Source organism: Stegodyphus dumicola, chromosome X1 (genome assembly GCF_044657685.1).
Source record: "Stegodyphus dumicola isolate Sdum_Otavi_A_Nest chromosome X1, ASM4465768v1".
NCBI lineage: Eukaryota > Metazoa > Arthropoda > Arachnida > Araneae > Eresidae > Stegodyphus > Stegodyphus dumicola.
The window spans coordinates 192,672,691-192,689,101 of NC_140780.1; the positions used below are offsets into that span (position 1 = coordinate 192,672,691).

A 16,411-nucleotide genomic window follows, 5' to 3' on the forward strand; every position below is an offset into this window, starting at 1 on the left:
CTTCAATAAATCTGACAGGAAACAATGAGCCAGCTGTCTAATGCCCTTCAGCATGATCATGATCTTTCAGAAGTGGCCCCACCAGTGCCGAAGTGGTTAAATGCTGCTGAATACTAGTAGTTAGAACCCAGCCAAATGCGCTGGCTGTGGGGTTGATTTTCATGTTTTTCCTCATGTGTAATATGAATATGAACCAATTCACTGCAGAAAAATCATTCCTTCTCTTAGGCAGATTTTCTTTTTGTACTTTGCCATACTCAAATAACCTAAAGAGGCTATCACTTCTAGGGACGTGTGCGGCTACGCGGGACAGTTCTGAGAAATGAGATTTTAGTAGCACTGCTTTAAGTGGTAGGCTTCCGAGAAATGTTTCGTCTAGCTAGGAGGAACATGTCCCAGCTACAAGCAACATTTTAAAACTTTTCCGAAAATTTGACGAAAGTTCTGCTTCTGAAATATCACGGGTAACTTTCAATATGGCGATGGCTCTAACTGTGAAGTCATGGACGGTGGAAATAGAGGCCGATTTAATTATTGCTGTTTTGTTGTAATAGAACTGCCTGAGTCATTTTTAAAATGTTTATATATTCATTAAATACATAATCGTAGAAATTTCAGAGTTGACAGTATTTTACAACGTTCTTGCAGTTCGGATTTGTTTACAAATTGTTCGTCGCCAAAAGATGGCCAAATTTGTCGTATTTCATGCTGATCATGTATTATCACTGTTATATAACACAATTTTATTTCTTAAATTTAAGTTTAATAATTTTTTTAAATCCGTTTGTATATGCACGGCTGTTCTCCTAATTATTTATCTTTTAAATTGTTAATTCCATAATCAGTGACACATTTTAAACAGCATAAAAGATGCATAAAAAAGAAAAGCATAGCTTATGTAATAATGAGAGTACTCATTAAATTTGTCTATTATTCTCATGTTATTAATGAAATATTTTTTGGATTATAAATACATTAGAAACTATACTTTTATTGTAAATGCTATATATTGAAACATTGGGAATTTATGGATTTATTATTATGCATGATGAAAAATGATGATTTGTATATACATTCATTAATATAAATCTTATTCATTACATTAATACTAATAAATATATATTAACAACTTCTAAACCATCACATCTCTCTATCTGTATATAAATATATGACTTATTCATATACCGAATAATTCATATAATGATCATGTAATTGGCAGCAACTGTAGTCATCAGTTCTTTGCAAATTATTATGGATATGTAATGATTAGTTAAAAAATAATTTATGAGTATGTGAGTACTAAAGAGTGTACACATTTTGTTATTGGGTTAATTCATAATTATATCATATGTATGATCTATGTAATATAAACATGACTAATAAATAATAAGAAATGTAACAGCTGTGCATTTATAACATTTGATTACTTAAAACAGTGCACAACTGATTATCACCTTCATGTCTGTTTACATAATGAATTGTACTTTCCAATTAAGTGCACGGGCCTACTAGTGGTGGCCGAAGCATTGTTGAACACTGGTAGTTTTGTCTCAGGGTAGAATGCTGCAAACGGGCTGGCTACATAGGATTTTTCTTGGTTTTGCCCATTTGTAACTGGTATACAAGCCAGTTTTAAAAATTCTTCTTCAAAGGGATCCCTCCTGTTAGGCAGATATCCCTCGAGGCTTTGCCGTAATCACATAAAACAAACTCATCATGTGCACCACCTAATTTCTAGAGTTGGTATAATTAATGTGTTTTAAGTATATTACTGAGTGTTCTATGGGACAGTAAACAACTCGCACATGTTTGATTGCTCAAGTATTCATATGCTTTATTTGATCTTCATTTTGCTGAATAGTATCTGCTGGCTGTGAGGATGTAAATATCAGCCATATAGATTTTTTTTTTTTGTTTGTTTGTTTGAATGGACAGAACAGTAATTATGAGCCATAAATTTAGTCAAGAAAATGCTTTCACCAGGTCACAAATTTTCCAGTGAGCCATCAAATTTCATTGGAATGCAGACAACAGAAAATACACATAAGTAATGTCTGATAAATGGACTTATCCAGCACATGTTTTAAACTATTCTTAGTGTATATAGAATTTGGCTATTACTGATGTAATTGATTACTATTTACATATTATTATTACAGTTATTTTTTACAGAAGTGTGTTTATCTGTTACTTGAAGTGTCAGAGTGGAGATCAAAGTGATTAACTTGATAGCAATCACCTTTCTATTATCTTCCATTACTAATAATAAAGTTTAAAATGAAAAGAGTGTGAGCGATACAAAACAACACGAAGAAGCAAACGTCACTTGAAAGGAAATGTCACTTTCGCCAATCTGAGTGATAACTGATTCTTGTTTGGCTTTCAGCCTGTTACCAAGGGAAGATGGTAACCCTATTTCGCCAAAGAGCATTTCTTAGAACTGTTCCACCTAACATTTTGCTCCGGCAACAAATATCATATGTGATAAGGGTTTTAGATAACCATTCAGCTGCTAACCTCTTCAGATTTGTAAAGATTTATGCAGATTATTTTTCAGATTTATGCAAACTTGTTTATACCTGTATCTTCCTTAATGAAATGGGAGAGATACATGCCAGTGTAAAATTAAATAATAGGCAAAAAAAGCAATCCTACTTTGGCAGAAGTTAAAATTACACCACACTAAGGTTTCTTTTTTGCCTAATATTATATCTTCCTTAATATCCATCATCATTGTTGAAAGAACCAACCTCTTCCATATTTAATGGAAAATAATCTCTAAATTTTTTTCACCAAATCCATACTTTTCTGTTTCTTCTCTCTTAATGTAACTGTCAATCCTATTCTTTTCTAAAATAATTGGCTTTGAAAACTTTGCAGTTTCCTATTAAATGTTTTCTTTTGCATGAAATTGTTAACATCCTTAAGTTCCTGATATGACTAATTAGTTCCGCAGTTTCTGTTGTACTAATGAGTTGATTTCTCTTCAAAATCACCTTTCATCTCTAAAATTTGTGTATAGAACATTTGTTTCTCCTTTTTTACTTCTATTAATGATCCCAACTATTTCGTCAATCACCAGTTATCACTAATACATATCTGAATCTTCTGCTTTCATATCAGCTACTGAATTACTTTTAACATTGAGTTTATTCATTAGTTTCCATTTAATCATCTTTCAGTTATTAGTATCAGAAAGTATCTCAAACAATTTTGTTAGCTTTTTAGATATAGTTCTTTCCGTATTTTAACATACTCTTTCCTGGTCAGTTCATATTCTGCCTACCATTAAATGAATTGCCGGTGTATTGCAATTTACTATAAGCTGTGTAATATCTCTTTTAGTAAAATTATTTATTGCTATGTCTGACCAGTCTTACTTTTTGTTTTTGTCTTACTTCTTGCTGGTTTTATTTGATTTCTGATCTTGAATAAATCATTTTCCTTCTATGTTACTTTTAAGTTTAATGAAATTACAAGTAATTCGAAAAAGACAATTCAGTTATTGTCTTTTACATTGTCCCCCCTTTTTTTAATAGTTCTCATGCTAGTTCACTCTCCTGTGGCTGAGAAGCTGACTGAACACTGCTAATTCAAAACAGTGTTAAACCTGGGCAAATGATTAGAGCTGCATGGGAAGTTTTTGCTGCTTTCTGCATGTACAACATGAATACAAGTCAGTTTCTTTTAGATTTCTCCCACAAAGGCATCTTTCCTGTTAGGCAGATAGCCTTCTTGTTTGCCTTGATCATCTTAATCTAACATAACTTAGCCTCATGCTGTTTTTCATTGTAATGTTAGTAAATGTGCATTCTGGGGTAAAACTGGAGATCAGACTAGAGATTTATAGAATGGGTTTCAAAAGGCACTGCTACACACCTTCTTCTCCTCAAGTTCATGTTGTCTGCTTCTATGTTGGAAGCAGACTGAATATATTTCTCATTTTTTAGTTTAATCTGAAATCAGGGAGAGTGTAGGATCTTTGACTTAAGCCTCCTCTAATCAGTTGTAGACAAAATTTTCATTCTTTGCAATGATAATGTTTTCGTTTCATTGGTTATAGTTGTCAGTTTGGTATTTTAAAGGCTTTCATGTGCATTCACTTTTTATGCTAAATCTTTTGAATTTTTATTTTTTTCCATTTGTAGAAAAACTTTTTTTTTCATATCATCAGAGATGATGATTGTAGTCTGGATATAGCTGGAATTCTAGAAATTTTAACTTTCTCAAACCCTGAATTTTTGGTTTGCTTAAAGTTTAAACTCATTATCTTTGTCAGGTTTTGTTTTAAAATATCTTTAGAATTAAAATTCGAGTTTCAATCTTAGTTCTTTGCCTGAAGACTAGGAACTTATTCTATAGATTAATTGGAAGAAGGAAGCACCATATGGACATGTGATCATAGCATCGATTGGAGAGATCTCGTAAGATCAATACCATTTAATGTAAGTGTGTTTGGTTGAGTTCATTGTGCCTAATGAAAGAGTATGCTTGGAATATGCATCCTCTTCACATTTCTTTTGTGGGCTGAAAATTGTTAATGCTGTGGCTACTATGTGTTTTGCTATAGCCACGTGTTCCAGCTGACAATCTCTGAAAACAGTAGCATAAAGTGGAAATCATTCCGTGTGGAACCTGGCAACATTAGTCAAGAAGGTGTTGAAATCAGAAATGCATTTGAATGGGAGTAATTGCAAAAAAGGAGACTTCTAAGGTAAAAGAGAATTAATGTCTAATGCAAGAAAAGAAATGTTCCATTTTTTTTTTTTTCTTCTGATGTGTGTGTGTGTATCATAATACTTTTATTCGTTACAGTCTTGGAGGTTTAAAATTTTTGTCAAAACATGCAGCACAAGAAATTCATTAGAATGCTTGAGGGTGTGTAAAGAAAGTGCAAATTTTATGCATTATATGCAGGCATTACTAAGGAATTACAACAAAATGAAAGACCTTGATAGAGCTACCAGCAAAACAAGTTCAGACGTACTTATACTGTCTTTTATGGTGCAGCATTATCTTTGGCTTCTATTTCTCTCATTTTCATTGGCTTCTCATATTTTTTAGCAAATTAAAATGTTAACTAATGCCATGAATTCATTACAATTGAATAGGACAACTGCAACTCCAAACTAAAGTATGGACATGCATAAACTACCAAACAACAGCAAATGGAAAAGTTTGAAAGGGGTTTATTTTTTCTTATATATTGATATACTAACATAGCAACTAGAAATATTTTGACAACTTTGTGAAGTATTTTTTCAAAGAACAAGAAAGACAGTTTGTTCCGAAATTGTTGTAGTTCTGAGAAGCAGCCTGTAAACTGAAAATATACACTTCTCAAAACAATTAGGGAATATTATGATTTTAAATGTAAACTGCATATGAGGAAATGATTTGGTGACTAATATATGATGTATAGGTGTTGTAAGGTACGAGAAAAGAAAGAGAAGCCACGAACAAGGAATAATTAAACTGCATTTATAACATTCGTTGGTAAATAAAAATTTCACAATTTGTGCATATTATACAAACATATAAAAAATGCCAGGCTGTGTATGCAGTTAAGCTTTTAAATGCTTTCATCAATCTTGGCCTTATGCTGGAACTTCTTTTCACGAATTTTTGCAGTTTTCAGATCAGTTGTTCATCTCAGATAAAATAACATGCCATTTTGATTAGTGGAAATACTTAGACATGTAATATCTTATTTGAATGTTAAGCTGATTCTTGTTGCCTTAGTATGTCCAATAATCAATTAAAAACATTGTTAAGAACCAAATTTAAGGCTGTCACAGAACAACAAATGAAGCACAACAGAAACAAGCTCACTGACAATTAATTTGTTTAAAGTAAAGCAGTACAGCTGGACACCAGTGTCAGATGCCAAGTTCAAATTCTATAGATGCTGGCCAGCTAGGCCCTTGCATCCAGATGGCTTATATAGCTTCATGAGCTCATAAAGCTTCATTTAAAATTGAAAAGTTTGATATTTTGGTAGTTGAGATGTAGAATAATAATAAGCAAACTTTTAAGTAATTAGTGTAATGGTGAAATTTTTAAGATGATTTTGGCATCCCCAAATCAGATCTAATTTGGGAGAAATTTTGCACTTAAAATATAATGAAAGATAACCTTATGTATAGGTTAAGTACATTTTCATTTTTTTCAGTCCCCTGGAGCATACCATAATAAAGGTTTTGTAATAACATTGCTCACTATGTGTGCCTTTATTATCTTCGATGCTTAAGCATGAGCCGACCTTTTTCCTCATTCGTAATGTTTCACAAACCAATGGAATCGACTTACAAACGAAGGACACCCTAGTCAAGCTTTGTTAGTATAGAGCAGCCAGTGAATATCAGTCCTCTCATAGCACCGTTTTCGAAGAAAATAAACAGATATGAAATGCTTTCAATTAATTGTGCTCTATGCCAATAAAAGATGATGCCAACTGTTGAATAGACAGTGATAATATTTGAATAGACAAAAATACCCTTTTTTGATAAATGGAAAATAACAATGAAGTTGTTTAAATGGTAATGTACCACATATAACTTGAATATTCTTGATGCTTGAGCCAATTTTTTGTCTGATCTACAAGATATTGACTTGTGCACCAATGGATCCTAGACTGATCTGTGAGAATAACAAAATGTACTTTGTCATCAGCCCTTTTATACCACCATTTCTCAAAAAGATTCAAAAAAGCATTCTCTGCAAACATTCAGTCTGCCCATCAAATATAGATGGCACTATCAGATGTTGAGGCAAGAACAACTAATTTTCCACATAGAACTTTTTAAAAAAATTTGTGTATTAGTTTTTGGTTTTTTTAACCATTCTTTTCTCACAATGCGAGTCAAATGGGCTGTGATATGCAAATAAATCATTATTTAGGCAAATAAAGCAATATATATTTACATTGTATATGGTACAAATTGCATGATGCTATTATGAGTATTGTAAGAAAAATTGTTGCTATTTCTTAAAGTTTCACACATGTATGAATTACTTATTTTATTTTAGGATATAGCTCATAAGCTAATAGAAGCCTGTAGTACAGTAGCTTGTGATAGTCTGGAACAAACTACTTGGTTATGGCGCAATCTTGCAGTTAAACCAGGACCTCAATCTGATATTTCTACTCCAACTGAAGATGGTATGTATATTATGAAAGATGTCAAAATTTGCATGTTGGATATTAAAATAATTCTTCATCACCAATAGCCAAAACGTAAGTTGCGGATTCTCTTATTAATATTTTCATCCATGATTTTTTGGCATTTTTAGAAGGATTTGTTAGTTACTTTGCATAGGTGTACTAGTTTTTATCCCTTTAGATGGAAGCAATAGCAGGCATTTGGTATTGTTGGGTAAACTTGGAAAGAGATCCGTGCCTATATATTTTGTCACCTGAGGCAGAGGAAAATTCATGCCCCTATATACATTGCAATATGCCTTGTGTTTCTGGGAAGTGGGGGATGAGAAATATACATACACACACACAAATATATATATATGCATTATTCTGCATGATTTATGTACATAAATATTTGGAATGCAAATTAACTACATCTGTGCACGTTTATATTCAATTAAAGAAATTATTTCAAATCATAGTACCATGATTCTGATAAAAATATTAAATGATACCTTTATGTATTCCAAAAAAATGAAACATACACAGTCAAAAGTCGTTAATTCGGACACCAATAATCCGAAATGATCTATAATCCGGACCTCAAAGCTACAAATTTTCTGCGCATGCGTCGCGTTGACGCATTAAGACCTTTACAGCTGCGAATTTGCGCGCGCTCATGCGCAAAATACGTTTACGCATGTGCGTTTAATGTATAACGGATAATATAAGCTAAGCTAAAATTATCTAATTCAGTTAATGTTGCAGATTGCGTTGTTCCTTAATCTTCGAATTGGATCCGGCTTATTATTTTTTCCAGATTGTTAGAGCAATTTTATAAAAGTAAGCTTGAACTTTCGATTATGTCAAATAGAATTTTGGATATATATTTACTAATACGTAAAGGATTTACTAAGTGAAAGTATGTTTCGAAGTCCATTAAACAAAAGTGGAATTGCTGCAAAAAATGACCTAACCATTCCAAAATCTGTTTACCAATTTCACGCTGCTCTGCGGCGGGGGAAATGCCATGTCGCGCAATGAATTGGAAGTTGATCTGTCAGCATTATCCTTATCTTCAGGGCAGATGTTTTCATTTTATTTGGCTTATAATTCCTTACTAAATGTAGTATTTCATCTCGATGTATTCCGTCTTTGATATGATTTAAATCAAATTCCACTTCATTATAATTTGCTTCCTATAGTGAAGAAAGTGACACAGAGGTTATTGAAACGAAAAAATTTTGATTGACAAATTAGTCGGTATTCCCGACACAGCAATTATAGGACTTGAACATCAACAGTTGTTCAGTTACAACAACTTTGTTATGTCTGTTTATAGAATTAAAGAGAAAGTATTATCACGTAAGACGAAGCAACTTAAACAACTTACATTGAAAGAAATGTTTAATAAATTAAACAAATAAATATTAAGCTTTTTATTTTTGTAAATTTTGATAGCCTTTAGATCATAATTGTTCTTTATTTCATAAATTATGGTTTCATATTTTTAATTTTATAATTTCTGCATGCCTTCTTACCAGATTTAAACTGATGATCTATAATCCGGATTATTGATTTTTCCGGATTATAGATCATCAGTTTAAATCTGGTAAGATGGCATGCAGAAATTATAAAATTAAAAATATGAAACCGTAATTTATAAAATAATGAGCAATTATGATCTAAAGGGTATCAAAATTTACAAAAAAAAAAAAGCTTAATATTTATTTGTTTACTTTATTAAACATTTCTTTCAACGCGCGCATGCGTAAAGCATACATTATGCATAGCTGAAATTAGAAAATTGCAACCAGAAAACTATTTGATTTGTATTCGTGATATTTATAATGACGAGGAATTTGATTTATAAGCCGAATAAAATCAAAACATCTGCCCTGAAGATAACGATAGTGCTGACAGATCAACTTCCAGTTCATTGCACGCCGCGACGTTCCCCCTCCCCCCCTGCTTAGAGCAGCGTGAAATTGATAAACAGATTTCGGAATGGTTAGATAAACAAAGGATATACCTTTATCCATTTTTTGGAGCAATTCCACTTTTTGTTTGATGGACATCGAAACATACTTTCGTTTTGTAGATCCTTTGGGAGCTCCAGCATCGGAAATTCTATTTGACATAATCGAAAGTTCAAGCTTACTTTTATAAAATTGCTCTTACAGTCTGCAAAAAATAATAAGCCGGATCCAATTCGAAGATTAAGGAACAACGCAATCATCAACATTAACTGAAATAGATAATTAGATAATTTTAGCTTATACCGTCCGTTATACATTAAACGCACACGCGAAAACTGCGTTTGCTCACACGCATATTCGCAGTCGTAAAGGTCTTACGCACACGCGTAAACGCCTATGCCCATGCGTCAACGCGGCGCATGCGCAGAAAGTTTTTAGCTTTGAGGTCTGGATTATAGATCATTCCAGATTATGGGTGTCCGAATTAACGACTTTTGACTGTATTCCAAAAAATGAAACATATATAATGATTTACAATTTTATTTGAAATTAACACAAAAATACTCTTTTTTGATAAATGAAAAATAACAATGAAGTTGTTTAAATGGCAATGTACCTACTCTAAAAATTACTGTACAAACCTTTCAAGCATATTCATAATTAATTTTTTCTTGCTTTAAATGAAGCAAAATTATCAGTAATTTTTCCAAATCTATTTGATTATTTAATTTATGCTATATGGAGAGAATGGCCAAATGGAGGTCTAAAATCTGAAAGGTTTTCTTGACTAAATGGAGATTATAACTGCCACAATTAATTTATTAGCAATTCAAACTCCACAGCAATTCTTAATTTGCATTAATAATCCTAGGTAGATTGTAACATTAATGCGAACTAAACATGATTTTCATGTTGAAACAATTTGGCTTTTCTAAAACTATCTAAACTCATTTCCATCATTGGTTGGATTCTTTTAAAAATCACTTATATCTTTACAGTATAAGTATGATTTTAAAATAAATGAGATTTAATGATATGTCATGTTTTATCTATTTTACTGTGCATCTTCATTAAACTGAGGTGCTTCAATGTGTAAAATGTTATGAATTTGATAGAAGTCTGCCACTCATTTTTATTCACAGGAATGACAGATTTGTAGGACCTGGTCTAACTGATTTTGATGCTTTTAACATTTTTTTTAGGTCTTGAATCAACAGTTCATGATGCTCATTTGTTTATCTTTCTTCATGTTTCAGTTTTTCTGAAATTGTATTTTTTAAAATTTCTGTAGTAAGAAATATATCTTTTAAATATATTTTTATATTCATGATCTTAGAATCAACAAAACTAGACTTTTTTAAGACCTGTCTTTTGTGTTCAAATCATTAACATATTTTAGCTATAACAGTTCACCTTAAATCCTCCACAAAGTATTCTGAATTTTAAACCTTCTAATTTCTTTGAAACTCAAAAATTCGTTTTATTATTATTTACTATAAATAACAGAATAACTCTAAAAAGCAAGGTTATATCCTACCTTATATATTTACATTCCAGTTGACAAAAAATGAGACAAACTAGTGTACCGATTTGTTTAATTCCAATGTATATCTGCTTCAGAAATAACTATAAATTAAATAAATGTTATTCTTCCTTGGAAACTGAACATGAATGCAAGAAGACAAACCTTGAAACACGGACCTCATTCATTGGCAAATTCTCAAAGAATAAAGTATGGACCAATAATGCAGTACATTTCATTTTCAAACTGCCTTGTTTAGTTTCCCAATGCTATTCCAATGGGCCTTTATGCATTAGTTTGCAAAAAAACTGTCTGCAACTGCATTTCGTTTGTGCTGGGTTAGTGGTCTTTGGCAAGCTTTCAAAGCAAAAGTGGTGCAGGTTAATGGGAGACAGAGTCAAGAATTATTAATGTCAGCAGTACGATATTTTCTGTGCAAGTTTAATCTGCAGCTTGTTACAAGTAGTGTAAATTAACTTCAGTATGCTACTTTCAATAATAAATTTTAATATTAGAAAATAATATATGCACTTCTCTGAAACTTCATGTCTTTTGAAAATAAATTAATGTTATTAATTGACAAAATTGACTTCTTTTAATTCAGGTGGATTGTTATAACACAAAAACTCTTTTTATTCTTTTGTATATTCCAAAGTTTAAAATTAAAATCATAATTCCTTTTCTAAATTTTCATATCTAATTTAATGCCCCTTCTATTCACCTGAAGCAAGTTCTCACCCTTCTCCCAGTTCTGCTTGGAAATCATTCACTAATGCTAAAAATGCTTCCTACATGTCATTGGTAGGATATTGGCATGTGGATGTTTTTCAAAGTAGCTGAATTATAAGCATGTGTAAAGCAGGTTGTTCCAAACATTGTATCAGCACACATATAAAGTATTGTGCATGAATTATTAGATAAGTGACAGCATGAAGTTTCATAATGCATCAGTGCACATGATCATCACTTTAAAGCAAAGCTTTTTTTAAGAATGTGTATTTTATCACATTTTATGACCTGTTAAGTATGAAAACTCAGCATATTTTTAAGAAATTTCCAGCATTTAAATGCAGTACTTTCAAACAGAAAATATCTGGAAAGCTTTAAAAATTGAGCATTTTGTCTTAAAACAGTATATCATAACTGTAAAAAGAAATTCTGATTAGCTACTTCATGGCATCCAAAAAATGAGATCAGGAATAGTTCTTTGGAGTTTATATACAGTAATGATGGAAGGGAATTATGCTGCTGTTATAACATGTAAATGTTTATAATTTAAAATTAACTTGTGAAAGTTTTTTGTCTCCTCCAGTTATGTGTCTCATCATTATCATTTATTTTGGTATCCGGGACTGAATTCACTTAAAAGCATTTGTATATATCTTTATGTCAGTGCATGATTTTTTGGCACCTTGTGCACTCAACAGAAGCAGAGAGTTTTGAATTTTTAAATGCATCTAAGACCAAAAAATTGGATAATCTATTCTGCCAGTGTTTTCTAAATGGCCACTGGCTTTTAGTTAAAGTGTTGATGTAATGTTTTATAAAAGAATGAAAACAATTTAAAAAGTCAATTGTTTAAATATGTAATATTAAACAAATGACAAACAAATGTAATATTAAACAAACAAAGTCTTATGAATGAGTTTTAGGAAAAAATGCAAGTTTAAATATAGTGATTCATTAAAATATGTGAATACTCAAATGCAAAAATTTAACTCTAAATGTATATATATAATCAGTTTAATCCTAATTTTTTCATCAAAATTTTTCAGTTCTTAATTTTTAAAGTGTATGAAGTTTACTTCAAGTAAACCATTTGCATCCATTATAATGAAATATATTTTTCACTTTATTGCTTTATATGCACCAACAGAAAAATCTATCTTAAGTATTTTACTTTTTTATGCATTTTTATTTCAGAGGGCCACCTTCAGACACAAACTTTATCAGATACTTCTAAGACAGATTCAAACTCAGCCTCAAATAATGCTCAATATAGTGTTCAGGCCCTATGTAGTTTAGCTGAAGTAAGTCATTTCTTATGCGACACTTTTGTAAATGTCATGTAAATGATATACTGACAGAAACATTTGTAGCAAAATCTTTCCAATTTTGTGCTGTTATATTATGCTGCCATTAAGCAGCCTATCAAATAGCCAGTTCTCATAATATTGCCATTCTGCATGGCATAAGATCTTTTAATTTATATTTTAAATTATAATTATAGTTGCTTAACAAGCTGAGCAATTTCAAAGCAATAAATTATCGTTTATTTTTAACTGTATATCTAATTCATGCAATGTAATCAACTGATAATTCATATGAAAATTTACACCATTATTTAATCAAGGGAGGTATTTATAAGTACATCAGAGCAGATCAGCTTTTTTAACTAAATTTTAGAAATCTGGTCTTTTATCAGTTTCATTGGTGCCCTTTGGCCTTTACTCTAACTGTCTTTCATACATTTCAGCAGTAGTACTTTGCATATTAATGCAACTCTGTCTTATCTGTAGCTAAATGCTTTATGTAACGGACATTTGCAGTATGACAGTGCATGTTGGAAAAATTTATGCTTTATGTAACGGACATTTGCAGTATGACAGTGTGTGTTGGAAAAATTTAATATACATTGTTGGACGGAATGAAAGGATCATATTTTTGATGCATGGAAAGAAAATTTCCATATTTTTGCATAAACTTAATATAATTTTATGGTGTTTACATGCTACAGATATGCAGAGTAAAAATGTTTAGTAAAATATGTACATGATTAAAAACAGCATATAGTAAATCACGTAGGATTATAGTAACTGAATATAAATGTAAATCTGAATATTTGTTAAATTAATGGGTTTTATACAATTTGAGGACCATTTTATTGTGTTGTTGATGAAATGTGTGATGAGTGATCATTAAAGCTGTATTTGAAATATGATGGTTTTCTCTTAATATATCACTGGTTAACTTATAACCCTACACAAAGGATATGTACTTACTAGTGTGTTAAATAAATACTGAGCTCATCTTAGCTTTCTTAGCTTTTGAAATTATATTTCAAATATTGTAATTTCAAGAAAACTTGAATTTGGAAATATTTGTTATGGCTAAACATGTTAAGCTTTATTGCGTAAAGTACTTTAAAGTCTATAAATTATTTTCTGGAAGTTTTTTTTTTTTTTTTTTTTTTTTTTTTTACTGAAGAATGGATAGAATCATAAGAAACTATGACTTTCAAGAATGAGCTGCTTAACAGTTGTAAATGACTATAGTGATGATATTTCTAACAGTGATATAAAAAATAGAACTTATAAAGATGTTCCCTTGAGAATGAGAATGTGAATTATATTACTCGTATAAATTAAAGCTTTGAAGCATTCTCATCAAGTAGCCAAAAAAAGAATTGCATTGTTACTCATATGAACCATTTAAATAAAAGTTAGATTTTAAATTCAAACTGCAATATTTGCGGCACGATTTATTGCTAAAATCATTTTAGCTAATTCTTGGTAACTGTGTTTACTACATGCTTAGAGGTTGGAATTTGTCTAAGTGAATGCATGACTGATCAATGCTGTGAACCATAGGATTCAGAAAGAGATGCAGAATTAGTAACATTCAGCATATATAGGGTAAATCTAAGTGCAGTAAAATAAACGAGTTCAGCGCAAGTATTGTTTATATCATTTTTAATGGCAGACATTATACCCAACAAAACTATTAGTAGAATTTCAATCCATTTTGGGTTGTTATGAGCCATTATTGCAGTTTTAAGCTACCTATGAAATCTTTCAATCAGCCTATTGGACTGAGGATGGTAAGCAGCAGTTTGAAGGTAGCCAAAAGCTTCATCAAACCCTTAATTATTCAAATTCAAAATTTCGGCGTAGATCAGTTGCTATTGATATGCTGCAGCTAAATCTAGCTATCCAGTTATGTACTAACACTTTAGAATTAGTCTGAGCAAATATGTCAGCAGTAGGTATAACTTCTGGCCATCTGGTAAAGCGGTCAACAATTGTCATGCATAATTGTTACATTCAGATTGTGGAAGAGGACCTATGAAATCAATATGGATATGTGCAAATCTTACATCAGGCAAGAAATAGGTACCGAAAGATGATTTTGAATGTCTATAAATTTTAGAACGTTGGCATTGTAGACAAGATTGAATGGCACTTTTAACAAATTTCTTTATGTTAGGACAAACTTATCACTTAGTGATTAGTTTTGTTAAGGTTGAAATGCTAGTCTGAGAAAGACAGTGAATCTGCTGGAAAATGTTTAAAGCAAAAATATTCAGGAATGAACAGATGAGCTGTACCTGTGTTCATATTGCAGTAATGAGTAACATCTAAAGAAAAACAGTGTTACTGTAGTGTAAAACACCAGTGAAGACTGAGAGAGAGAATTTTGAATTTTAGAGTACTGAAGTTGTGTTTAGATAAATTTTTATAATGAATATGTTGATTACCAGAAACTGCACCTATTTCTACCCTGCATAAAGCGTCAGCAACGATCTTGTCACGACGTTTGACATATTACATATCAGTAAAAAATTGGCTAATGAAGTTGTGGCGTTCCGACAGATACTTCAACTTCTATTCATGAGATGGCGCCACGTGTAAAATCCAGTTCTTAATCGGAGCAGCAAAGCGACGTAATTACTCACTCAGACTTCTCGTCAGACAACTGTACGCGACGGTAGCATGAACTGTGTTCCGAGCTCTGCGTTGATCTCTGCAATGTAATTTAAATTGTAATTTAGTACTTAATATACTCTTTTGTTATAGGAGATTGTCTACTCTTATTTTCTTTAATTATATCATGCATTAAGCACACGACCACCAAAAAGTTGTCATGGAAAACATTTTCTGGGCTTTTGCTTAGAAGTATATATTTGAGGCTTTTGTTCCATGTAGATTGTGAAGGCCCTGCCTTCGAGCATATGCTGAAATTTCTTTATTGACAAATACATAGCCAGTAGTTGTCAATCATAGGAGGCTCATTTCCTTTGACTTTAGCTGAATTTAATTGATAGAAACAAAAGTTTCCCAAACTGAATTATGCAGTTGCATTACTGATCTGCCAACCACAATGTCCGATGCATCAGTACAGTTTCAAGGTAGCCCCAGGAACGGGGTGTCTGAGAAGGGTAGCCTCAGTGAGTGCCCTTTCTGCATTGGAGAATGCTTTCTCTGCTTAGAGAGGGTGTTCTTTTATTTTACTTGGTTGTGAAGGATTCTTTTTATTAACAAGGCCTTCCAATAAATTATTTAAGAGAGCTGAAATGCACGAACCTCTAAGGGAAACTAGTTTGTATATATGTTACACATAGGGAAAACCATGAAAACGCTCATGCAGACAGCCCTTTTGCTGGGATTCGAACTACCAGTGTTCAGTGACTGCCAGTTCACTCAGCCACTGATAGGCACATTTGATGATAGGCTTTTACCAAATTTGTATGAGAGAATAGTTTTGTTCCAACTCTGCTGCAAAATCACAACTGTTTGGGATAGGATAGTTATCCTCACCATCTGAACAATTAAGCTCTGAAAATTTCCCACAGATCCTCTTTCATTTGTGCCTTTCTTTGACACCATTGAGTTTCATCTGGCCTAAATTGAACATGCTTGGATTTCATTCTTAGCAATTTTTAATCTATCTGAAGCTAATCTCCTAGGCTTGCATGACACTGAAGGACCTACAGTTTCAAAGAAATCCATAGTACAGTCAAAAGTCGTTAATTCGGACACCCATAATCCG

The 16,411-nt window shown here is 31.8% G+C and overlaps 1 protein-coding gene across 11 annotated transcripts in view; it reads left to right on the forward strand.

Moving 5' to 3' along the window:
- The window catches only part of LOC118201413 (protein DOP1A), a 192,319-nt gene that overhangs the window by 121,674 nt on the left and 54,234 nt on the right, over window positions 1–16,411 (forward strand). For all 11 annotated transcript variants that reach the window (XM_085807652.1, XM_085807663.1, XM_085807656.1 and 8 more), the window contains 2 exons: window positions 7,030–7,162; window positions 12,566–12,672. In XM_085807652.1, coding sequence (XP_085663778.1) covers window positions 7,030–7,162; window positions 12,566–12,672 — 240 coding nt within the window. The remainder of the gene's footprint in view (window positions 1–7,029; window positions 7,163–12,565; window positions 12,673–16,411) is intronic.